The sequence below is a fragment of the Hemicordylus capensis genome, chromosome 1 (genome assembly GCF_027244095.1).
Source record: "Hemicordylus capensis ecotype Gifberg chromosome 1, rHemCap1.1.pri, whole genome shotgun sequence".
Classification (NCBI taxonomy): Eukaryota; Metazoa; Chordata; class Lepidosauria; order Squamata; family Cordylidae; genus Hemicordylus; species Hemicordylus capensis.
The window spans coordinates 367,534,714-367,561,370 of NC_069657.1; the positions used below are offsets into that span (position 1 = coordinate 367,534,714).

The 26,657-nt window shown below is 43.8% G+C and overlaps 1 protein-coding gene across 2 annotated transcripts in view; it reads left to right on the forward strand.

The window, feature by feature from the left end:
• SYTL3 (synaptotagmin like 3) overlaps window positions 1–17,199 on the forward strand; it is a 46,527-nt gene extending 29,328 nt beyond the window's left edge. The window contains exons 8-12 of one of the 2 annotated variants that reach the window (XM_053294333.1): window positions 51–185; window positions 635–813; window positions 3,873–3,975; window positions 14,828–14,998; window positions 15,954–17,199. In XM_053294333.1, the coding sequence (XP_053150308.1) occupies window positions 51–185; window positions 635–813; window positions 3,873–3,975; window positions 14,828–14,998; window positions 15,954–15,974 (609 nt within the window). In that variant the 3' untranslated portion in view covers window positions 15,975–17,199. Of the gene's footprint in view, window positions 1–50; window positions 186–634; window positions 814–3,872; window positions 3,976–5,614; window positions 5,872–14,827; window positions 14,999–15,953 lie in introns of those variants that run through there. The other variant, XM_053294341.1, reaches the window with a different exon arrangement.
• The last annotated feature ends 9,458 nt before the right edge of the window (window positions 17,200–26,657 follow it).

Consider the following 26,657-nt stretch of genomic DNA (forward strand, 5'->3'; position numbering starts at 1 on the left):
AAAGCAAGCTAGGAAGCAAATGGATGAAAAATTATCATAACTGTTTTCAGCTAAGCAATGCTGTAAGTCTTCCATTCCTAAGTGGGGAAGAAGATGACGATGCAGTTGCTTCCAGAAGGAATTCCAGTAAAGAGGGCATTCCACCCAATTCCATAATTGACATATTTTCTGCAAGATTGAGAAGTGTAAGTATTGATTTTGTTTTCATCCTCTGTTCCATCACTGCAGGGAAAGCAAGATGGATTATTGAAGCTTAAAAATTCCTCTTGCCCTATAAACACACACACACACACACACACACACACCTGCATGGAATGTCTGCTTCATAGAGGAATGGTGTGATGTCTTTTATCAGACTGCATATTGCTTACCTTTGCAATTGACCTTTCTCCAAGTCTTGTCAAGAAGAGATGGGGTATGCCGGGGTGGGGGCGGGGGGCATAGCCTCATTCACCTTCAAAGCAACTGTGAGTTTGCAATGGGGAAAACAGCAAATGTGAGAAATCTTCTTGAGAAGTTAAGATGGGTTCTGTATTTGAAGCTTTCAACATAGTACCGTACAGAGCAATAAGGCCTAAAAGGAGACAGATTTATGTCTTATGAGTTTTTGTTTCCATCCCATCTCTCATTACAGCCTAGTTTATACAGCATTGACAGCACTTGCACTGAGGCCGGCAACTTTGAGCAAGCTGATGTCAGTGGTGAGATAGAACTTGCTGTAAAATATGTCTTCAGATCTAGCATTTTAGAAGTATGCATCAAGGCCTGTAAGGACTTGGCTTATGGAGAGGAGAAAAAGAAAAAATGCAACCCGTAAGTTTGTTTTAGTTTACCCTTTGGAACCCTAATGTGTGAAAGTCTAATTCCTGTAAAATCAGTGATGGTCTTGATTTATTAACTCTGTAAGCATTCTGTTCCCCCTTCTTTATGGTAGGATTTAGTTCTCATCTAAATGACTGCTGAAAATATGGGAAGAATACAAGGGCCATTGCAGGGAGGACAAGAAGCAAAGAGCTCATATTTCTGTGAAGCAGATGCAGGTTGGATATTAGGAAATGCTTACTAATGAAGAGCGCATTGGACATAGGACGCTGCCTTATACAGAGTCCTACCCTTGCTCCATCTAGCTCAGTGACTGGTGGTGGCTCTCCAAGGTTTCAGGCAGGAGTCTTTCCCAGTCCTGTGTGGAGATGCCAGGAAGTGAACCTTCTGCGTGGAAATCAGATGCTCTTCCACTGAGCTGTGGCTCTGTCCCTAATGGAAGTAGCCCAGGGAAATGGTTTGGTATAGATTTTGTTGGCCACGTTTGCAAGTGACACAAAGTAGATAAAGCGATTGTCTCTTACTGGTATAACTGTTGCTATAGAAGTAAGTTTTCAATTTATATAGAACTCTTCATCAAGAAAAATATTTTCTTTCTTTCTTTCCTTTCCTTTCCTTTCCTTTCAGAGATGAGTGTAGGCTAAATATTCATGCAAATATTTTAGTCACTCTCAGGAAGGGAAGGGTATAATTGTAGGCATTTATTTCTCTGCAAACATTTATTGGCCAGCAGGGGGCTACAGGGCTGTGATGACTGCTTCAGAAGAAGCCAAGTTCTAAAATTTACTTTCATGGAAACAACTTTTTAAAGTGGAGTCTATGTCTGGACAAGTATCTTTGTTAGGGTAGTTTAAGCCAAGAGAGATCTACAGCCAATCTCCTGCATGTTTACTTGGAAATAAGTCACTCTCAGTTGAATGAAGCTTTTTCCTAAGGAAGTTTGCACAAGATTCTAGCCATAATTGTAGAGTATTTGTTGAATCTCAAGAGCCTTTCCAACTCTATGTGACTATCTGAAAGCCAGGATTTAAGCCATGACATTTTGCTTTTAAAGATTTATTTAAAATATTTATATATCACCTAAAACCTGTGTCTCTGGACAGTGTACAACAAAAATACAAATTAAACAAAATTAAAAATGATTAAAATCATTTAAAACCCAATATTAAAAACTATTAAAACTGTAAATTTAATTAAAAGCTTGGGTGAACAAATGTGTCTCCAGTGCCTTTTTAAAAGCTGCCAGAGATGGGGAAGATATTAGTTCAACAGGGAATTTAACATTCCAAAGCCCAGGGGCAACAACGGAGAAGGCCCTTCACTGAGTAGCCATCAGATGAGCTGGTGGTGGGAACTGTAGATGAATCTCTCCAGATGATCTTAATGGGCAATGGGGCTCATGGCGAAGATGATGTTTTCTTATTATACATAACAAAACTAAAATAATATTCAGTGTAATATTCTCATATCAACATAGATGTAAAGTATTAGATTCAGAGTGTTGCTATAGCAATATTAACAACTTTACTGGGTAATAAATATAACCACTAATATCTAACTAAATATCACTTTTAGTTCATAAATCTACCAGGAATCTACATCTACCATGGAATTGTCTTCCAACAGACTTTAAAGTCAGATCAGATTATCAGAAAGCAGAGAAATAAACAGCAGCACATTTTATTTTTCTTTTGGGTTTTATTTTTGCCAAATTTGACCCTCTAAATTCAAATATTGTCAAATCCACAATCCAGCTAACATGAAAGATAATGCAGTTCAAGAATAGATATTTGTCTTTTAATGGTAGGGTGACATTTGACATGTGTAAATATGTCTGCATAACTGTGGCATTCAGAAAGAAGCAACACCCACTGATATCTCCCTGCCCATTCAATATTAAAAGCAGGAGTTTCTTTTCTGAAGCCAGAAGGTGGCAGCCTAGATTAGTGAGGTTTTATTTGACCATGAATGCTGGTCAATTCACAAAGCCGTACTTTGGATTTTACATTTTTTAAAATTTGCTTCTACAAACCAGATCTCCCTTTGCCTGACAAGAGGTTGGGACTTCTTCAACTGCTTTGTAGCAAAGAGTAATTTGGTAGACCCAGCTTTTCCTAAATGTAACTGCAGCTATTGCCAAAGCACAGTGCCTCTCACTTTTTTCCTTAACTGCTGTAATGGTATGATGGGGCTGGTCACTTCTGTACCCCACAGGGTGATGTACATGCAAGGACTTCACCTGATTTCTCAGCACTTGATTATTGGTGGCTGAATATGTGAACTGACACTACTAAAATGTACTGCATTTGAAATTACAAAGTTATTTTTATAGTGTAAGTTCTATATTGACTTTTTCACAAACACGGATTTGACGATATTCACACATTCAGATCAAAAGGTGATCAAGTTGCAAATGTGATATGGCCCTGAGTAGGAGAAATAAGACAGAATGCAACAGAATAAAATTTAACTATAGGTTCACAAAATACCAGGGAAGAGAGGGAGCAACTTTGCTAGTGATCACTATTTAAAATATAACTATGACTGACTAGATGAGTTTTCCTGGCTATAGAGGTGGGCTCTTTTTAAGCACATAATGCCAAATTGAGGGTGGGGAAAAGTAAAGATTCACAAAATGATGCCTGAGTGAGTGAGTGGAGTTGCTACTGACCACTTAAAAAAAATAAATCTGTGATGCTCACACAACTGCATTTCACATAGCAATCATAATCACAATTAAATGTGGTACCTGGGAGAAGTAAAGTCTTTTCCTAGGGGCAAAATAATGCATTTTAATGCTTCTGAAATTCAGTATCCACAGAACAGAAGCATTCTGTTCTTGAGGGGAAATGTGAGAACTATGCACCACAACTGAACACTGATATTGCAGGAAGGTCCAAAATGCTGTGAGGGGGAAAAAAAATCAATGAATGCTGCAGAGATTAATTAGTAGTAAGCATATGGATTCATTTCCTTCCTTCCTTCCTTCCTTCCTTCCTTCCTTCCTTCCTTCTATTTTTAACTGTTGTCTCTCTCTCTCTAATTGCAAGGTATGTCAAGATTTACTTGCTGCCTGATAAGTCTCCTCGGAGTAAACGGAAGACTTCTGTCAAAAAGAACACAGTGGATCCAACGTTTGAAGAAATTTTAAAGGTATTGATTGATTGATTAAGTGCCGTCAAGTCAGTGTTGACTCTTAGCGACCACATAGATAGATTCTCTCCAGGATGATCTGTCTCTGTTTATAATCCAGATTTCTGCCCCCTCCCTCTTTTACCTAGGAAAATCAATTCTGTTATCTATCTATTTGTTTGTTTATTTATATTCTAAGATCAAGGTGGAATACAACATTAAATACCAACAATATATCATTATAATCCCATAATATTTAAGAGAATGCCTTCTCTGCTATGAGCCATGCCACCTATTGAGATTATCTGGGGAGGTCTGTCTGCAGCTGCCACCAGCTCATCGGGTGCCTATTCCAGGATGGGCCTTCTCCATTGCCACCCTGAGGCTTTGGGCATGTGTTCCCTGTTGAAATAAGAGCCTCCCCACCTCTGACAGCTTTTTAAAGGGCTGTTAAAGGTAAAGTGTGCCGTCAAGTCAGTGTCGACTCCTGGCAACTACAGAGCCCTGTGGTTGTCTTTGGTAGAATACAGGAGGGGTTTACCATTGCCTCCCCCCATGCAGTATGAGACGATGCCTTTCAGCATCTTCCTATATCGCTGCTGCCCGATATATGTACCAGCAGGGATTCAAACCGGCAACCTCATGCTTGCTAGGCAAGTCATTTCCTGCTGCACCATTAGGTGGCTTAAGACATGTTTATTCACTCAGGCTTTTAATTAACGTATAGATCATTTTTAATTGTTTGAATATTTTAACTTTGTGTTTGATCTGTTTTACTGTAAACCACCCAGAGATGCAAGTTTTGGGCAGTATGCAAATATTTTGAATAAATAAAACAACAATGTTTGACATTCCATGCAGTGGAATGTTGGTGTGGGGATGTGTGACCCGGCTGGTTAGGATCCAGTCTCCCTTTAGTATAGGGTCCAGTTCCCTTTAGTATAGGGAATGTCGCCTTTACTTGTAAAGGGGAATCCTCACAGGATTCCCCTTTAAAAGTACACCCCCAACTAGTTCTTAGAATCGGGTCTGGTCTGGTTCAAACTCAGACTATTTGAACCGGGCCGGTTTGATTCGAACTGTGGTTCGAATTGAGCCGACTCATACATTCCTACAGGGCAGCTGTGAAATGACTTAAAACAGCTCCTGGGCAGTTGCACAACATTGTTTCCAGTGAAAGTGGTGCTGCATTAGGGATCATCCCCCTTTCCCACTTGTATTTGTGGTTTTTGGAGAGTGCTGAATCATTGCAAATGCAGTGTTGATCATTGTAAAACTGTGTGGTCTGGCAGCACCTGTAAAGAAGAGCCGATGAGGCAGACATGCTGAGTCTTAAGCATAGGAGGGACTCAACAGTTGCCTAGCAAGGATAATCCATTAGAGTTTTGTGGACATAATTGTTCTCTTCTTGCTCCTTGTGCACATGCCAAAGTGTATACTTGGAATGACTTTTTATTGGGCCACATATGTAAATGAAAGGTTGCAAGTGTTCAGGTTGTGTAGAGTTGACTATGGGAAACCTGTATTTCCGGCAGCAGTGATACAGGAAGATGCTGAAAGGTATCATCTCATACAGAATGGTAAACAACCACAGGGCTCTGTGATAGCCAGGAGTTGACACTGACTGGATGGCACACTTTACCTTTACCTTTACCTTTAGAGTTGAAGAAGAGGCCCGGTGAAGCTTCAAAATGTGCCCTGTATGGAAGAGAAGCTACATATACACCGAGGCTTTGGGATGTGTACCCTGCTGAAATAAGAGCCTCCCCATCTCTGACAACTTTTAAAAAAGCTGTTAAGACATATTTGTTCATTCAGGCTTTTAATTAGAATTTAGCATTGTTTTTAAATTTCAAATTTCAAATTGTGTTTTAATTTGTGTTTTATTGTAAACTGCTGAGAGATGTGAGTTTTGGGTGGTGGTATATAAATATGTTAAATAAATAAATATTTAATCAAAGTTAAAATATCTGATTTAAATTTGATTAGATTACTTAAGTCTGATTCAGAGTGAGAAAGTATTTATTAATTTGAATAAACATACAACCATTTTTGTACATGTATCTATTTTCTAAAATATGACTATATAAATTAAGTAGAATTTGGACTTCTGGCAAAAATATTAATTTTGATGACTTTTTAAATGAAACATGATGATTTCTATATAAAGAGAGGGCTTTGGTCTTTTCAGATTTAGCTTTGTATTGGCAGGGATCATTGCTGGTTGCAGCAAAATCATTTATTTATTGATTCAGTTTTTATACCACCTTTCATAAGGCATCCCAAGGCAGTTTATAAAAGTTAAAATACAATAACTTTTCATAAAAATCACATTGAAAACCTTAAAATCAGTTAAACAGGTAAAAACCATAAAACACCAAAAAACAACCATAAAAAAGACAAACAGAAGCAGGAAAGCTGAGAGTCCTGGCAGCCCTTAAGGGGCAAAAGCCTGAACAAATAAGGAGGTCTTTAGTTGTTTTTTAAAAGCAGCCACAGATGTCAAAGAGCGGACGTTCACTGGGAGAGCATTCCAGAGCCTGGGGACGGCAACAACAGAGAAGCCCCTGTCCCATGTGCAAGACAGTTTAGTCTCTTCCAGCGTTGGCACATGGATCAAAGCACCCCCCCTCACCCAATGACCTTGTTGGATGGGCAGAAATCCTTGGGAGCAGACGGTCCTTCAGGTATTCAGGGCCCAAACTGTTAGGGGCTTTAAAGGTAATAACCAGCACCTTGAATTGGATCCGGAAACAAATTGGCAGCCAGTGCAGCTTTTTCAAAATAGGTGTAATATGCTCAGAGTGAGCAGTTCCAGAGAGAGCCCTGGCAGCTGCATTCTGCACCAACTGAAGTTTCTGAATATTCCTCAAGGGCAGCCCCATGTAGAGCACATTGCAGTAATCCAGCCATGCTGTGACTATGGCATGGGTACCATGGCCAGATCTGCCTTCTCGAGAAAGGGACGCAGCTGGTGCACTAACTAGGGATGTGCACAGAACTGGTGGGGCCAGTTCGATGGTGTTTTTTTTGGGGGGGTTGCAGCTTTAAGGGTGGGGGAGGACGCACTCCCCACTCTGCCACATTTCCCCCACCGGTACTCAGTCTCTTAAACATCCATAAGGGTTGCAGCGTACCTCCCCGCCGCCCCTTTCGCTACATTTTCCAGAAGTACCCAGAAGTAGCGAACGTGCCTGCGCATGATGTGTGTGAGCTCGTTCATCAGGCGTGCACACACGTGCAGGCACGTCCACTATTTCTGGTTATTTCTGGAAAATGTAGCGAAGGGGGCCGCAGGGAGGTATGCTGCCGCCCCGACTGATGTTTAAGAGACTGAGCGCCGGTGGGGGAAACATGGCGGGGGGGAGTGCATCCTCCCTCACCCTTAAAGCTGCACCCCCCACCTGGTGCAGCTTTAAGGGTGAGGTAGAACCACTGGTAGAACCACCCGCCATTTGAACTGGTTTGGAGGCCTAGAAATGTGGGACCCTTTTATTACTCTAAGTCCTCTAGCACTGCACGGCCCAACAACAAGGCAGCCCCAGGAAAACGGACACAGACACCAGCTGGTTTTAGTCAATCAATGATTCATGTTTATTATAGTCAGTTAAACAGCAAGCTAGCTCCTAATTCTCTCTCTCTCACACACACACACACACACACACAGACACACACACACACACTCTCTCTCTCTCTCACCAGCCCCACTCCAAAGATGATCAGTCTTTGAAAGGGGTGTTGGAAGAAGCGTGGAGGCCTCACTCTGGGTGGTGATGCTTCTCAGGGATCTTCTGGTTTCCTGCCTGACTATAAAGGGATGTTTCCACTCCGGCTGGTACATCTGCAGTCCACTTCCATTTCCGTGATCACAAGACGTACTCATCTTATCTTTTTGTTCTGTTCCCAGTTCTTTCTCCTTTACAATGTCTTTGGCAGTTCTCCCTGGTTTTCACCGATTCTTCAGGCCTTTGGCGTCTTTCCCAACATTGTTCGTGTTCGAGAGAGAGTGGGGCTGGGGTACACTTGATGTTGCTCACTCATGCATTCCTCCATGCATACTGTTTGTAAGCACTACCTAAGTTTCTTAATTTGTCAAGATCACATGGCTCATAGGGTTACAGAAATGAGCTATTACAAATTAGTATATTGTTTCTTATCTCTAGATCATTATAAGCTTGCGATTCAGCCAAGTATTTCACTGTTACAAATTAATATATTGTTTCTTATTTCTGGATCTTTATAAACTTATGAGTTAGCCAAGTACTTTATGCATCACTACTATCACAAAGCTAGCATAATTCTACATAAAGGGCTTCCCAACCGGTTCCATGCACATCCCTAGCACTAACCAAAGCTGTGGAACGGCACCCCTGGCCACCGCCTCCACCTGAGCATCCAAAAGCAGAGCCAGGTCCAGCAATAGCCACAAGCTGCACACTTGCTCTTTCAAGGGGAGTACAACCGCATGCAGAGCTGGTTGAATCACTCTATCCTGATTGGCTTTTCTTCTGACCAACAGCACCTCCTCTTGTCTTGATTGAACCTCAGTTTGCTAGCCCATATCCAGCCCATCACCACCTCCAACCCCCAGTTCAGTACATCCACTGCTTCCATAGGATCTGATGTCAGGGAAAGGTAGAGCTGAGTGTCATTTGCATATTGATGACACTTCAGTCCAAACCTCCTGATGACCTCTCCCGGCAGTTTTATGTAGGTATTAAACAGCACAGGGTACAATACTGAGCCTTGCAGGTTCCCATAGGTCAGAGGCCAAGGAGTCAAGCAAAAGTCCCCCAGCACCACCTTCTGGAACCTCCCCACAAGAAAGGACCAGAACCACACCAATGCACCCACAATCCCTGTACCTGAAAGGTGGTCCAGAAGGTTACCATGGTCAATGGTATCAAATGCCACTGAGAGGTCCAGCAGAACCAACAGGGATGCACTCCCCCTGTCTAGTTCCCAGTGTAGATCATCAACCAAGGCATAAGAACATAAGAACAGCCCTGCTGGATCAGGCCCAAGGCCCATCTAGTCCAGCATCCTGTTTGGCACAGTGGCCCACCAGATGCTGCTGGAAGCCACAGACAGGAGTTGAGGGCGTGCCCTCTCTCCTGCCATTACTCCCCCGCAAATGGTACTCAGAGGCACCCTGCCTTTGAGGCTGGAGGTGGCCCACAGCCCTCTGACTAGTAGCCATTGATAGACCTCTCCTCCATGAAGTCATCCAAACCCCTCTTAAAGCCATCCAGGTTGTTGGCTGTCACCACATCCTGTGGCAGAGAGTTCCACAAGTGGATCACGCGTTGTGTTAAAAAGTACTTCCGTTTGTTGGTCCTAGACCTCCTGGCAATCAATTTCATGGAGTGACCCCTGGTTCTAGTGTTGTGTGAGAGGGAAAAGAATCTCTCTCTCTCCACTTTCTCCACGCCATGCATGATTTTATAGACCTCTATCATGTCTCCCCGCAGTCGTCTTTTTTCTAAACTAAAAAGCCCCAGGTGTTGTAGTCTTGACTCATAAGAAAGGTGCTCTAGGCCCCTGATCATCTTGGTTGCCCTCTTCTGTACCTTCTCCAGTTCAACAATGTCCTTTTTAAGATGTGGTGACCAGAATTGTACGCAGTACTCCAAGTGTGGTCGCACCATAGTTTTGTATAAGGGCATTATAATGTTAGCCGTTTTATTTTCAATCCCCTTTCTAATGATCCCTAGCATGGAATTTGCCTTTTTCACAGCTGCCGCACATTGAGTCGACACTTTCAACGAGCTGTCAACCACAACCCCAAGATCCCTCTCCTGGTCCGTCACTGACAGCTCGGATCCCATCAGCATATTCTTGAAGTTGGGTTTTTTCATCCCAATGTCACCCAGTCCCAAACACTGGGTGAAAGCCTGATTGAAAAGGGTCTATATAACCCATATCTTCCAATACCTTTTGCAGCTGCACAGGCACCACATGTTCTATCACCTTGCTTAAAAAGGGAAGATTTGAAACAGGCCAATAGTTATCAAGGTTGGTGCAATCAAGGGATGGCTTTTTAAATTTATTTATTTATTTATTTATTTATTTATTTACACAGTCAGACAGGTGTTATTCACTGGTTTGTTTTATCCAGACATAGAGTCCTTCCCAAGGACCTTTGATGACTGAATTTTATTATCAATGTAGTTGCTGTTATTATAGATATCGTCGCAGAATATAGGCTGTTCCCAGTAAAGTTGCTTTTTGTAATTGGCTGATGGTGATTTCTGTGGCCCCTATGGTGTTGAGGTGCTCTTCAAGTTGTTTTGCAATTGCATCAAGGGCAACGATTACCACTGGGATTATTTTGGTCTTTTTCTGCCACAGCCTTTCAATTTCAATTTGTAGATATTTGTATTTTGTTATGTTTTCTATTTCTTTTTCTTCTATTCTGCTATCCTCTGGTATTGCTATGTCGATTATTTTAACTTGTTTTTCTTTCTTCTCAACTACAGTTATATCTGGTGCATTGTGTGGCAGATGTTTGTCTGTTTGTAGTCGGAACTCCCATAATATTTTTGCATTTTCTACAACTTTTTTGATTTTATGGTCCCACCAATTTTTGGCTACAGGTAGCTTGTATTTTTTGTAGATGTTCCAGTGTACCATCCCTGCTATCTTGTCATGCCTTTGTTTGTAGTCAGTCTGTGCGATCTTTTTACAACAGCTGATTAGGTGGTCCACAGTTTCATCTGCTCCTTTACAAAGGCAGCACTTGCTGTTTGTTGTTGATTTTTCGACTTTTGCGCTTATTGCATTTGTTCTTAGTGCCTGTTCTTGTGCAGCCAGTATTAAACCCTCTGTTTCTTTCTTCAAGCTGCCATTCTTAATCCATTGCCAGGTCCTGGTGATGTCTGATTTTCCACTTATATTGTGCAACTATTGACCATGCAGTGGCTTATTTTTCCATTTTTATGCTCAGTTCTTGACTTGTTCTTTCTTGTAGGCTTGCTTTGTTTTATTGGTGTTGAATAGTTTCTCCTAAACACCTTCTCCGGCTTGGTGGAGCCCATTCCGCTCCTTGGTTCATTGTTTCATTGGTGTTGAATAGTTTCTCATTATAGACCATTTGAACTGCATCTTCTTCACTGTTCTTTATATATTCTTCAAGGCCTCTTTTCCCCTCCTCTACTGTTTAATGGACTTGCAGCATTCCTCTTCCACCTGAGCTGTGAGGGAGTTATAGCCTATCTACATCACTGTGGGAGTGCAGAGCATGATTGATGGTCATTATTTTCCTGGTCTTACGATCTAGCATCTCTAGCTCTGACTGGGTCCAGTCTATTATTCCTGGGTCCAGTCTATTATTTTTAATTTTATTATTATTATTTTATTATTTATTGATTGATTGATTAGATTTATATACTGCCCTTCCAAAATGGCTCAGGGTGGTTCACAACATGACAAAAAAACCCCAAACAAATCAACAATTAAAATCAAACTATTAAAACACAATAAAACCAATAAAACAGCTAAAAGCCCTGAAAATCAGGGCTGCTTCTTCTTCATCATCATCATCATCATCATCATCATTTGATTTCTATACCACCCTTCCAAAAATTTCTCAGGGCAGTTTACACAGAGAAATAACAAACAAGTAGAAGTCTTACCACTGCCTGCTCGATGGCATCTTGGTTTCTCTTAGTGAACCATTAATAATTTGGCTCCAACTACCTACCTGTTCCTTCCCTGGCAGATTTTACTAGCCATGAAGAGCAAGGGTCCAGAGCACATGATGTTGCCCGCACACGACCTGGATCTTGTCCACTTTTTCAGGCTGCACTAACTGAAAAGAATCAATTACAATTGGACCAAATGGTTGCCGAGACATGGCTCCTGGAACTGCCACAGTCCTGGAGTTCAAATCAGCAGATAAAGTTGCTTGCATCTGTACCAGGTGACATGGAAACTGGTCACAGCGGGCTTCTGATGGCTCTTCCCCCATCACACGGGGACCTGTGTGAAGCAGTGACTTTGCCACACTAAACAATTCCACTGACCTACACTGGGCAGACGCAATGAAGGTGGAGGAAAAACGTTTCTTCACCACCCCCACTGCCACAGAGTAGTCCCTAAAATGGGCTTTAGCCCGTGTTTAGTCAGATTCATTACAAGTCTTCCTCCAGCATTGCTCTAGCCCAGGGATTCTCAATGTTGGGTCTCCAGATGTTATTGCACCTCAGCTCTTATAATCCCCCGCCCCAGTGGCCTTTAGTTGGGGATTATGGGAGTTGAAGTCCAATAACATCTGAGAACCCAACGTTGAGAATCCCAGCTCTAGCCGAGTTGTTTATTTGCCCTAAGGTCCAAGGAGAACCAAGGAGCATAATGGGCTCTACCAAGCCGGAGAGGGTGTTTAGGATTGACCATGTCAGTAGCCTGGCCTGTCTCCACATTCCAGAAATTCACCAAATCACCAGTTCTGGTTACTGGAAACTTCTGAAGGGCTGTCTGGAAACCACGTGGATCCATAACCCTTTGGGGGCAGACTATTCTAATTGGTCCACCATCCCTGCAGAGGTTGGTTGAAGCAGTCAGACTAAACTCCACCAGATGATGATCTGTCCATGACAAAGGAGTTAAATAAAACTCCCCCATCTACAGATCATTCAGTTCCTGGCTGGCAAAAATCAGGTCCACTGTATGTCGTGCCTCGTGAATAGGATCCGATATTAGTTCAGATAGGCCTGTGGTTGTCATGGCGACCCTGAAGTCCTGAGTCGCTTCTACTAGGGGGACCTCGGCATGGATGTTGAAGTCCCCCAAGACAATAAACCTAGGGAAAACCAACACCACCTCCAAGACCACCCCTACTAGCTCAGGCAGAGAGACTGGGGTGTAGCAGGGTGGTTGGTACACCAACAGAATCCCTATCTTATCTCATAGGCCCACCTTCAGGGACAAACACTCACAATTCTGATATTGCTTAACTGGGCATCTGGAGAGGGGAATGGACTCATGACAGATGACTGTAATTCCTCCTCCCCAATCTTCAAGGCAGGGCTGCTGTATGATCATGACACTTGGAGGGCAGAGCTGGGAGAGACCCAATTCTCTGAGCTGACCCAACCAGGTCTCAGTCACACATACCAGATCAGCATGCTCATTTCCAATTAAATCATGGATGAGAGATGTTTTTGCATTTAATGAGCTGGCATTCAATAGCATGCTGTTGATCAAAATCATGATTTGATTAGGAACATAGGAAGCTGTCATATACTGAGTCAGACCATTGGTCTATCTAGCTCAGTATTGTCTTAACAGACTGACAGCAGCTTCTCCAAGGTTGCAGGCAGGAATCTCTCTCAGCTCTATCTTGGCGAAGTCAGGGAGGAAACTTGGAACCTTCTTCTTTTCCCAGAGCAGCTCCATCCCCTAAGGAGAATATTTTACAGTGGTCACACTTCTAGTCCCCCATTCATATGCAACCAGGGTAGACCCTGCTTAGTTTAAGGGGACAAGTCATGCTTGCTACCACAAGACCAGCTCTCCTCTCCAAAATTAATAACTACTGGGAGACCTTTTAAAGAATGTGTAGGGTTTTCTTTAAAATGCTTATTAGGATTAAAAAAACAAACAAACAAAAAACAAACAAACAACTTCCTGTAAACATTAACCAAAATTTGACTATTGACTCAATAGCTCTTCTGACAAGCAGAAAGAAGGGTTAAGCCATACCTTCCCCCACAAGTTGCTTCTAATGAGCAACATATTTTTGTCTCAATATAGTAAGATTTGGTAGGAAGGAGATATAGCTACTAATTTAAGAGATGACAAGGCAGGTTGGTATAAAAACATGAGAAGAAATTGTCAGAAGTTTGGTTGGAAGACACCCAACACTTTATCTGTTTTTCAGATTAGGTCTTATCTAGTGCTCTGGCTAAGAGAAGATCAGGCACTTAAAAACCTAACAGTATGTTCAAATACTGTTTAGCTTCAGTCAGAAAGGATTTACTCATTGTGGAAAAGAGATGAGAGAGAGACAAAACCTGGGATTGAAATTGGCCACAACTTTATTAAATAAACATAAATAACAAGGCTTAATTAAAGTACCAGTGTGGAATAGATAGCCCCCACACTTTAACAAAGGACAAGGCTACTGGCCTGGATGGATAACCCAGTGGCGTTCTCATCATACTTGCCTCTGAACACATCTAGAATCAGCAACCCAACTCCCCTACGAAGAGGGATAAGCAAAGACACTGCATGTCAACTGCTTGCTCGTCCATCATCTGATTGTGCCCACCCATCTTGTCTCAGACAGCCCCACTTCACCACCACCCAAACCTGCTAGTTACCTCCCATCTTTTACCTCTATGCAAAACTGAAACTCCTGGGAACTTATCCTTACCCTTTCTCTCCACATCCTGAGGCCTTCTCCATTCTGCACTGACTGGACTGTCCCTAGGGAAATGTGAAACTGAGGACAAGGAGAATGGGTGCAGGGCAAGAGTGTTAATGTGGGGGGGAGCATTGTACTGGTTGTGTAGCCTTTAACAAACACCTGTCAGGATGGAAACTAGAATGTTAAACATTAGATGACTACATGTTCCGCCATTAAGATAAACCTTACTGGTTAGCAATCACAGTAAATGTTTAAACAACCTAGTTCAGTTGCTCTATCTTCCTGCTTACTACTTTTGGTTAGTTTCCAGATGTTGTGGTGATCTTTGTGTTGTATGATGTAACAATGAAAATGTGATGTCACTTCCATAGCAACAGCAGTGGAGTGGAACTTATAGAAACTAGTACTCCACAAAGATGCGCAATAGGTACTTTTAATGTGGACATTTTAATCTTTATTTATTAGTCTTATGCCTTACATTCCCAGTACTGCTTATTTTTACAGTACAAGATTGAATGCTCGCAGCTAGAAACCCGACAACTTCAGATATCCGTGTGGCACTCCGGATTTTTCAGGCAGCGAGTCTTCCTTGGAGAAGTCGTTCTATCATTCGAATGTTGGGATTTTGAAGACATTTCAACTCAGTCATTCAGCTGGTATCAACTCAAAGCAAAGGTCACTTGAGCTTTGTATTATGTCAACTAATTTTAATTGTCCAACCTTTTCTTATTTAAAAAGAGAACAGTTTAAATCTGTTCAACAGACATCTTGTTCCTTGCTGAAATATAACTTCAGCAAGTCAGCTGTGTATCTGAAGCCTTATATAGACATTACAAAAATGATGCTGCCCATGATTACAGTGTCAAAAGTGGGTCCAGAATTCTCACCCCGGTGTGTCACTCACCCCTCTCACAATGCTCTTCATGGTTACACTGGCAATTGGAGAAGCAAACGCTATAACTGTGTTGGTAGGCATCTCCGTGTTTGGCAGCCCAGGACTCACAAGCCAGGTGGCTCCACATGGAGGTGAGCATTTGTACCTCACTCAACTTCCCAGCACTGGATGGACTCCTTTATGCAAATAGAACCATGCCAAGCTTCAGAACTGTTGGGGAAGATGCACAGGCAGTGCTAGGAAGTGGACTCCTCTCCAGCAGTTCTGCCATTTTTGTAAAGAAGCACATCTAATGATGGGGAAGTGATTACGTCTCTACATGGTGCCACCTGGCTTGTGCACAGTATTTGCCTTTGGCTGAAGCTTAACAAAGGCCTACTGGACATTAAGTGTCCCCACCCCAGCAGAGAATGTATTACTACAAGTTATAGTGATGGACATCAACTTGGGTGGCTTTATAAAAGGATTAGAAAAACTATGAATGTTATGGCTAACAATTATGTTTTAGTTATGGCTAAAAATTGTGGCTAACAACAACTAATAATAGTTGTATTTAGCCATGATGGAACCTCACTATTCCAAGGCAGTGAGCCTCTGACTGAGTTCAGACATAACACAGAACCATGGTTTGTGCTCACAATAGTTAAGAATCTGCACTAGAGTTTGAGTTTCCGGGTGCACAATAGGCAAAATCCTGGTTTAGAGATGCCTGTCTTTTGTTTCCCATCTGATCAGGGCTGCAGTCCATGTGAATAAGTGTACTCCTGTTTCTGTGGTGCAGCAGCTTCTTGAGAAGGAGAAGAAAGAAGAGCCAGCAAGGCAAAGCCACCACCACTGGTTGCTGCTTTAAAACTGAACTAGCCTTTCCCTCTCACAGAGGCCATAGAACCACCAGTTGCCTGGGAGGAAGATGAGAAGAAGGAAAAGCCAGCAAAGAGTCTCCATCTCCACTTCTTGCTACTTTAGAATAATAAAATTAGAAGGGGCCTTGGAAGTCTTCTAGTTCAACCCTCTGCTTAGTGCAGGAAACTGCTACAGCATCTCTGACAGTGTCTGTTTGGAAGCCTCTAAAGGAGAGCCCATCAGTGTTCATGGCAGATTGTTCGACTACCTGACATCTTTTACCATTAGGAAATTCTTCCATATGTCTAGCCTAAATCTGCTTGTTTGTAATTTCAACCCATTGGTTCTAGTTCTGCCCTCAGGTGCAACAGCGAACAAGTCCACTCCTGTTTCTGAGTGACCGTCCTTCAGATATTTGAGGATGGCTGTTATATCCCCCTTTAGTCTTCTTTTCTCCAGGTTAAACATCCCCAGCTCCTTCGATCATTCTACATAGGACTTGGTTTCCAAATCCCTCACCTTCTTTATTGCCCTTTCATAAACTTAGTCCAGTTTATCAGTGTCCTCCTTGCGATGCTCAGAACTGAACACAATCTAGCAAGTGAGGTCTGACCAGTGCAGAATAGAGTGGAATGTTGATTTCTCATGATCTGGACACTATGCCTCTGTTAATGTATTCAAAGCTTTTGGCTCATGTTCAGGTTGTGGCCCACTTAGACACCTAGATCCTTTGAGATGTGCTGCTGCCAAGCCAGGTTTTCCCCATCCAATACTTGTGCATTTGATTTTTCTAACCCCAAAGTAGGACACTTTAAACTGGAGCTAGTCACGGAGGCCATAGGACCACCGACTTGCCTCTGAGGAAGAAAAGCCAGCAAGGATCTCTATCTTTTTCTCTTGCTGCTTTAAGCTGGAACTAAACCCTCTATCCTTACGGAGGCTATAGAAAAACTGCCTGCCCTGTGAGGACAAGAAGGAGGAAAAGCCAGTGAGGCAAAGAGGTGTTTTTTGTTTTTGTTTTTTTAAATTGTGATTTTATTAGGTTTTATTATTTCTGTAAACAATCTTGGTGCCTTTGGATGAAAGGTGGTATATAATTGTGATAAATGGATAAAATAAATATTGGCCCTAGCAGTGATTTATCAATGGTTTGTGAATTCTGATGGAACAAGAAACTGTGGGTTGTAAACCATGGTTTCAGAACTTAGTGAGGCTATTCTAACGACCTGCAGAAACCGGGTTAAGGGAGCACAGCCCATTTTCTGTGGGTCGTATGCTACAATGGGAGCCACACGGCTCCTGGCAGTGAGCCCACGTAATTGCCCCTGCTTAAACGAGCTCTGCTAACCCCTTTTACCTGTTTGTGTGTTGGCACGGCTCCACGCCGCGGTGACTCACAAGACCCCCGACAGGGAGGCAACAACAAGCCTCCCTGTGCCGGGGGGGGGCTCCCCAGAATGTCCCCGGAGGCCCCCAATCCCCACCAACCCAACCAGCTCCGTGACAAAGCCAGTAAGCACGTGGGCAGCCAATCCAGCCGCCCAGGGCTAGCCACCGGATCATCTGCAGGGAGAGTGGGTCAAGCCTGCTCTCCCTGCGAAACCCCTTACGGCTCTCCACACTGCTCATGTGGAGAGCCTCAGTGTGTCAGCCCCAAACAAACCATAGTTTTAGGAAGATTCGGGCTCAGCAGTTACGCAAAACCATGTTTTAGCTAAGCAAAACATGAGGTTGTTCTCATACACAGCTTAAGCCACACCAGGGACAGCCAGCCTGGGTTAGGCTGCGCATAAGAACTACCAGGATCTGTATGGATCTTGCTGGTGCCTCAGTGGCAAACCCGCCAATTAAGCCCACCAGTTATCCAAGGTTAAGGGCATGAGTGTGCCCTTAACTCAGGCTGACTGCTCATGTGTTTGTGCAGCTGCTCCCATCTGGTGCTGACACAGGAGCAGGCTCTTGGCTGTCACCAGGGGGGTCCCCACAATTCATGCAGTGCATTGTGGGATCACCAGGTGCCCAGACAACACATCGCAGCCTCTGCATTCCATGAGGCAGTGGTGGACTGTCTGAGAGCCCCCAGACCGTCCTCAGTGATCATCTGCGGGGAAGGCAGCCTTCTGTAGCCTTCCCCGCTGCCCAGTTGTGAGAGCGACCTCCATGGTTGTTCTTTACTGGTGTGTCTATGAATCCAGCTTCTGGAGACTGGGGGTAAACAATGGATGGCCATCTCATGAGTGAGTTTCCAGGCATCTGACTGGCTGTTGTTGGAAACCGAATATTGGACTAGACAAACCTTGATTTGATCCACCAGGACAGTTCTTGTATTCTTAGAAAAGAATGATGCTGACAAATGATCCATTTTAAACTCTGCCACCAAATGTATCTAATTTTACAAACTGAAGTACCACAGCAACCTATGTCGTATTTGAGGACTGAACTGATGATGTAAATGAGAAGTGAAAGTGAGTTCTACTGTGGCACTTTGCAATTTTCTAACTCTCGGGCATATATTCCAAGCGCACTTATGGACAGAGCTTGGAAAGTATAAATCAAAGCCAGAGTGATAGTTTTTGTTGGGAACCTTTGACACTCCCCTGCTTCCCACTTGCTTGCTCCCTCTTTCTTGAGCCCTCAGGATGGTGAGCAGGACTAAACTCCAATTCTGCATAGGACCCACCAGAAGAATGTGTTTTTCTGAACACACCAGCTTGCTTAAAGTTGGCCTCAGTCTCCTTGGGACTTGCTTATTAAGGAACTGGGGAAGCAGCAAGAGGAGCACAAATACTGGAAGAAGCAGGTTAAGGGCACTGCAGTTTTCTGTCCCTTATGATTTTAATAATGTGTGTGTGGTGGGGGGCAGGCAGTGATGGGATAGTACTGGAAGGCAGGGATATCTAAGTTGATCTTCTAGCTTGATGGAAAGAGCCTGGGTGGGGACAGGGTGGGCTGGTATGATGCCATGCTAGTAGCAGTAGCAAGTCATCCTTCATGCCTTGAAGGTTAGCTTAATGGACCGGGTCTCACGATCCGTGAGACCTGGTTTGGGATGGTGAGCGGGAAGGGAGCCCTGGGCGGTCGGATTGGCTGCCCACACGATTGCCGGCTCTGAGAAGGAGCTGGCGGGGGCTGGGGAGCTCAGGGGCTGCATGGCCCCCGGAAGCCCCAGTATGCCCTGTGTGAGTGCGCAGGGCATACTGGGGAGACCCCTGGAGCTTTGAGGCGGCTTTTAGCCTCCCCTCCTAGGGTCTACTCATGAGTAGGCACAGCGCAAAGCCACACCGCAGCTACTCACAATTTAAAAAACCAGGTTTGCGGAGCACTTGCTCCACAAACCTGGTTTTGGGGCAGGGGGTCTTGAGCAGGTTACCCGCTCCAGAACCACCAGGCTCGCAGCCGAGCCCGGTGGTTCTGACAATCTGCAAAAATCGGGCTAGGTTCTCCTAGCCCAATTTTTGCAGATCGTCAGAATAGCCCCAATGTATTTTTTAAAAAAAAAAACAGTCCTGGGATTCCCTGCTTATTCAAAGTCTACCAGCATATCTAGTTTTATAGATAGACCAGAGAAAGATAAGCTCTGTAGTGCAATAAGTAGGATTTTTATGACTGCCTCAGTAGAATATATGAATAAATCAGGCTGAAGTGTCTGAAGCGAAAATGGTTCAGTACAATGGAGAAATTCTGGGGTGTGCGAAGCTGGTTTCTTTTTCCCTATGTAATAAGTTCCAACGCAAATAACACAGGAAAGCATTCACAGAGCACTGTATGCATTATGAACTTTGCTCTTAATACTTAAGCCAATTTGCTTAAAGCCTTTCAAAGATCACATTCACTGCTTGCTCAAGGCTCCAACAGGTCATGAAGCATCTGTATGGAAGAGCAGGAAAGGACCAAGCATAACAGGTTGCTGGTTTCTCCTGCTGTCCCTGCCCTCTTTTTGAAGTGAACACTTTCTGTCCCAGATGGCTACAGAGGAAATGGAAGCCAAGCTTGGTTACAGGGGGGTCCAGGTATCCTCATATGTGGTCAGATGTGCTCTCTGGCCTAGTTCTTGGAAACAGCAGGTGAGGGGGCAAGCCTGAGTCCAGATGGTGCCTCTTCAGACTGCATGTGGGGGCTTATATGCCTGAATGCTTCCCCATATAAAACTACTCTCTGCACATCGGAAACTAGAATGTTAGGGAGAAAGATTCTAGCCAAACATGTTAGCGTCCTGTGTGCATGTCTTTTTTGTATGGTGGTGTATTGTACTGTCTTACGATTTACCCACCTGTCTGAAGTACCCATCTATACAGTCTGTCTAGGCACAAGTTTAGCACCGCATGCACAATTTGTGAGAAACAGCCCTCAGTCTTTTTTTACTCAGCCATGTTTTTAAAGTCTCCACACACACACCCCCGCTTTCCCCTGGAAGCCTTGTGCCATATTGGATGTTGAGCTGAAGTAGTAGTAGTAGTGCTGGTTGTGGGCTTTGGAACCCATATTTCTACTCCCACCACCACTGCTACTTCTGTTTAATTGAAATGTAAGTAAGACAAATTCTGTAGTAGTAGTAGTAGTAGTAGTAGTAGTAGTAGTAGTAATAATAATAATAAATAATTATTATATATGAAATCCTACAAGATTAGTTTGCCTTGGAAATCAGGCATTCTATGGCACCTGGAACTGCACCAATTGTTAGTGCTTTTGACTCTTGGAAATGGGATGGCTCTCTAAATCACATGAATGTTCTAGCCCTATTCAAGGATTATATTTATGATTATCTGTACACTTGTTACATGTTTTAGTGTGAATGACTATACTTGAGCTCATTTTAAATGTGAACCTGAGCACAGATCCCTCTCATGCATGGTACAGATAGGAAGTATACGGCTGTACCTGTGTTCTACATAATGTGAATAACTGTGCCTGTGTGCAGATCTCTATCTGGGTATGCTGTACACTGGTATGAATGTTGAACATAACATGTGAATAAAGCATCTGTCTCCTCCACTTCTGTGCTATCAGCTTTTTCCAGATTCTTGAATCACTGGAAAAAGCCAGTGTGAGTGCCAAATAACTCATTGCATTTGGTATGTGGATTGTCAAGCACAACTAATAACTGTTATCATTCTGCTTTTGAAAAGTCATTGTGCTAACAGCAACCTGCCTGGTAATTTTACCCAGAACATTGGACTGATTCTCTTCCAGCATTTACCCATGTTTAAGCAGTTTTTATTATTACAAGGATAGATGATGGAGCACTTTCTGATTATATGGTCCTTCTCATCCTACTTGGGGCCAACAATTTGGCCACAATAAGACCTGGTGGCTAATGGAACTAATTTGTTAAATGGTATGGTTGACAATTTTTTAGCCTACTTTCCTGTAGGCTTATGAGATCACCCAGCATTCAAAATGTTGGCCGCGTGAACATCTGAGGCACAGGTGGGCTAATTTGTGGACTCTCTAACCCATTTTAACCAGTTTTATGCCGCCTCCTGGAAAGTGCTGAACTGGCTTGGGTGCCAGCATTTGAACTGGTTCGGCGGGGCAGAGAGTGGTTCAGTTTAAAAGCAGGTAAGTGGCTCCTTACCTGCTCACCTACCACTCTGCTGCTTTTCCAGTGGTGGCACCCACTTTCCAAAAGGCTGCACATGGCTGAGGTGCCATTCGCTGCAGCCTCAGCACGACATCGACACACACATACACGGCTGGTGTGCATGCCGGCCATGAATAGGACTATTAAGTCCCATTCCTTTCAGCGGGAGATTTGAGAATGTCTTTAAGGCTTTTCCATTGATAGCACAGGGTGTAATTATGCATTAAAAGTGCATAATCTAACCAAAAGGGAGATAATGTACCGTGCAACTGAAACAGAAAGACTGCTCTGCTGCACGATAAAATACTTCTGTGCATCATAAAATGAGCCCAACCTGTTCCAACACAGGGGCTGATGGGGATGAGTTTGTGCTTGGTAAAATACTTTGATGCAAAAGATAGTGACCATGTGGTGGTTTGGCTAGGCATGCAATTGACTCAGGAATGCTGGGGCAGTGTTGAAGGAAGCAAATGAACAAGTGAGATAAAAATGCTGTATGCAGCATCACCCCCTAACCAAACAGACTTGCTAGGAAAGATAAAGGTGGCAATCACAGCTGAAATCTTCACTGCTTTAGTAACTGAAGAGGCTGTAGACCACTTCCTTCAAAGGCAGCTGTGAGGAGCATGCGACATCAGAGTCCCAGTGGTTAGATTTCTTTATAGAAATGCCAAGGTGCTGATTTTGATCTAAAAGCTGTTTAACAGCTTGGATCTTGTAAGACCATTTCCTCTCTTGTCTTATCACCCATCTAAGATTTCCTCCTTTATTCCAATTGACAAATGAGTGTCTACAGACCCTGGTGGTGGCTGGCTGCTTCCCAGTTTTGGTTCTCCCTTCCTCACAAACATTCAAGCTGCATCTGGAAATTCACTCCAGTTATAAACTATCAATTAAGTGTAGCAGAATGCAAACACCTTTTTTTTAAAAAGGAAAAGCAGTTTAGGGGGAAGGATTTTGAATGGGCAAATGTGACCATTATGGATACTTAGCCTTCTGCTGACTCCTCGTCTCAAAATCACTTTGAAGTGCTTAATCTCTAATAATATTTTTTAAAAGCAAGTGTCAGGGCTGCTGTAAACTATCAATCATTTGAAATATGGGACAAAAGTACAGACAAATAAGGCTTGCCATCAGTCGATATCTGCCCAGCTTAAGTGGTCAGATGCAGCCTGAATCTGCAGCCAGGTACAGCAAGGAGTAGTAGAGAGTTCTGGACTGTCACCTGGAGGACTCTTTGAAATGTTGTGCTACACCCCAGTGCCAAGAGGAACGGAATCCAAGCCTTCAAAGCAACCCTCACAATATTATTCCATGTTTCTTCTGGCAGGCATTCTGTCTCTTTCATAGCTCTGGGGCCGGTGGATGGACAGCTTTCCTCATCGCTGTATTTCCATCTCAAGAAGAGGAGCTGCCTCTGTCAAAACTCTGCTTGTTATACAGCTGCTAAAGACCTGACACTTCTGTCCAGAAGAAATGTATTTGTGTCATAGGAGAGGAACAGTACCTCAGAGGAGGCCCCTTGTGCAATGCACCAGGGAAAGAAAGTGCTGCTTGGGAGCAGCCATTTCGGCCACTTGCAATTGTAGTGAAGAGCAAACCTGGGAGGTTGCTAGACAATCGGGTAATTGTCCAGCTGAATTGGATCAGTATGTGTAAATGACTTTACTCAGGGCCATCCTTAGTGAGTGAGTGTGTGTGTGGGGGGGGTGATCGTCTCGGGCCCTGCACTAGAGCAGCCAGTCCTCCAAAATTCACCTCCCCTCCTCCCAGCTAGGGTGTGAAGCAATAATTGTGTGGATGGGTTCAAAGAACCCAGGCCTCCCAGCTCCCGAGGGGCCCCCAGGACCACCCCTCCCCATTTTCTTCACTATCTCCCTCACACCAAGCGTCCACCAGGGAGAGTGGTGAACACGGGCCCCCTCTCCCCTTGCTACACCCCTGTTCCCAGCCGACCAACCTGTAGCTGCAGGATCCACGTGTAGGCTTGCCTGCTGAGGGAAAGGCTCCCCGCTGCATGCCATTTTAGCTCCCTCTTGGTCGACTCTCAACTGCTTGGTGGGTGCGCGGGGATTCTGCAGCCCTCTCTGCCGGTGCAGGCCTGCCCGAAGCTCTCCCCAGCCCCTGACCCTGCCTGATGCTCTCTAGCCAGGACAGGAGGCAGAGTGGCCAGCACTGCCTGCCCACCAGAATGCTGTGCACACTAGGGATATGAACGAACCTGTCCAGAGGCCCTTTTACGGGCCTCCAAACAGGTTTGAACACCTGGGCTGGTTCAAAGTTCGATGCCAGCGGGGGTGCCTCTTTATGGGCAGGGGAGGGTGCACTCACTCCTCCCGCCACTTCCCCCACTTCCCCCACCGGTGCTCATTGCTGGTAAAAACCTTTGGGGTGGCAGGAGCATGCCTCCCTGCCTCCCTTTCCCCGTCCTCGATGGGTGCACGTGCACTTGGTACTTCCGGCCACTTCTGGCCAAGGACGGGGAAGGGGCAACAGGGAGGTTTGCTGCCACCATGAAGGTTTTTATCAGCAATGAGCGCCGGCAGGGGAAAAACAGGAGGAGGGGTGAGTGCACCCTCCCCCACCCTTAAAGAGGCACCCCTGCTGTCGTCGAACCGCACACCCACAGTTCAGTGCACATCCCTAGTGCACATCCTCTGCCCTCCCTGCCCAGTAGCCCTGGGCTGTGCTGAGAGCCTGTGCCTTCTTTCTCCTCCTCAGAGCCAGCTATAGAAAGGCATGAGATTTCCCTTTTTTCATTATCCCACCCCACCATGTATATTTACTGAATAGCTTGCTTTAGAGCTTTGGTATTGGGCACAGATATTGGGCAGGGTGGGAGGAGTACGAAAATTCAATTTGAAATGGATTAGACAAATTATTTATTTTTTAATAATGTTTTGATTTCCCCCCCCAAAATGTCCAAAAAAAAAAAAAAGCGCCCTATAAGTGGCTTGTTTTATGGCAGAACATTACAAAAAAAAAACTTCTGGAACTGAAGCCCACCCACCCTCCCCCGACCATCATTCCCCTTGGACCATCATGTGGAGGAATCTGTCCTTTGCCTTCTTAAAAAAGGGTAAAAGCACCTCACCTTTTGCTGCACCATTGAGATCACCTGGTATGACTGGGCATAGGGCTTTGATATTGACCACAGATGTAGGGCAGGGTGGGAGGGCTCTGATTATTGGATTTGAAATGATTGGACAAATTGTTTTTTTTAATAACTTTCCTCTACTGCAGTAATGTTGCCAGAAAGAGTTATCTCTATCCATAGAGTATTTCACACCTAGTGAAAGTGGGGCTAACTGTAAACAGCTGAATAAACTATTATTTTATTTTATTTGTAAATGCATTGTGCTCAAGTTGGCTTGCAATCCAGAAGGTCTGAGTGAGAGTTGTGAAACATGGGGTATGTGTTGTGCTTTTACTTTCCGCCTTACAAATGCACTGGTTGGACATGTCCAAAAACCTCACTCACACTATTTATACGGTATGTCATCCGTCAGTATGATTTTGTAATCATACTGTGAGCCAGTGTGGTGTAATGGTTAAAGTCTTGGACTAAGACTGGGGAGACCTGAGTTCAAATCTCCATTCAGCCATGAAACTCACTGGGTGACTCTGGGCCAGTCATGTATCGCTTAGCCTAACTTTACAGGGTTGCTTTGAGGATAAACATAACCATGTCCACCACTGTGGGCTCCTTGTAGGAAAAGCGGGATAGAAATGTAATCATAATCATATTATCTCTCGCACATGGTGATTTGCCCCCCAGCCCCGCAACCCCTTAGGGACAGCCCTGACTTTACTTAACACTTTTATAGTAAAAACAAATGGAACAGATTAGTCTGTTGCTTGAGAAATGACATCATCTTTGGTACCTTAATCAGAAATGGATTTGTGGTATGAGCTTTCAGAGACTAGAGTCTGCTTCATCTTATGCCTGCACCTGTGAAAGTTCACACCTCATAAAGAGTCTTCAGGCTCCAATGTGCCAGCAGACAGTTTTGTTCTGTAAAATGACATAATCCAACCAAAAACCAGCACCTTTAAGTCCCATTGCTTTCAGTGGCAGAGGGCCAGGTATTTGCATTACTCTCTCAGTGATATCAAGGCAGTCCAGAGTACCTGACTTTAGGATAGGTTGTACCTTAACTTCTTCCTCTTGAAAAACATAAAGGTAAAGTGTGCCGTCAAATCGGTGTCGACTCCTAGGACCACAGAGCCCTGTTCAGCATCTTCCTATATCGCTGCTGCCTGATATAGGTGTTTCCCATAGTTTAGGAAACATACCAGTGGGGATTCGAACCGGCAACCTTCTGCTTGTTGTTTATTATTATTATTTCTTGTTTACACAGTCAGACAGGTGTTATTGACTGGTTTGTTTTATCCAGACATCGAGTCCTTCCCAAGGACCTGGGATGGCTGGATTTTATCATCAATACTGTTGGTTATTATAGATATCGTCGCAAAATATAGGCTGTTCCCAGTAGTTGCTTTTTGTAATTGGCTGATGGTGATTTCTGTGGCCCCTATGGTGTTGAGGTGCTCTTCAAGTTGTTTTGGAATTCCACCTAGGGTGCCAGTTACCACTGGGATTATTTTGGTCTTTTTCTGCTACAGCCTTTCAATTTCAATTTGTAGATCTTTGTATTTTGTTATGTTTTCCATTTCTTTTTCTTCTATTCTGCTATCCCCTGGTATTGCTATGTCGATTATTTTAACTTGTTTTTCTTTCTTCTCAACTACAGTTATATCTGATGTATTGTGTGGCAGATGTTTGTCTGTTTGTAGTCGGAAGTCCCATAATATTTTTACATCTTCATTTTCTTCAACTTTTTCAATTTTATGGTCCCACCAATTTTTGGCTACAGGTAGCTTGTATTTTTTGCAGATGTTCCAGTGTATCATCCCTGCTACTTTGTCATGCCTTTGTTTGTAGTCAGTCTGTGCGATCTTTTTACAGCAGCTGATTAGGTTGTCCATGGTTTCATCTGCTTCTTTACAAAGGG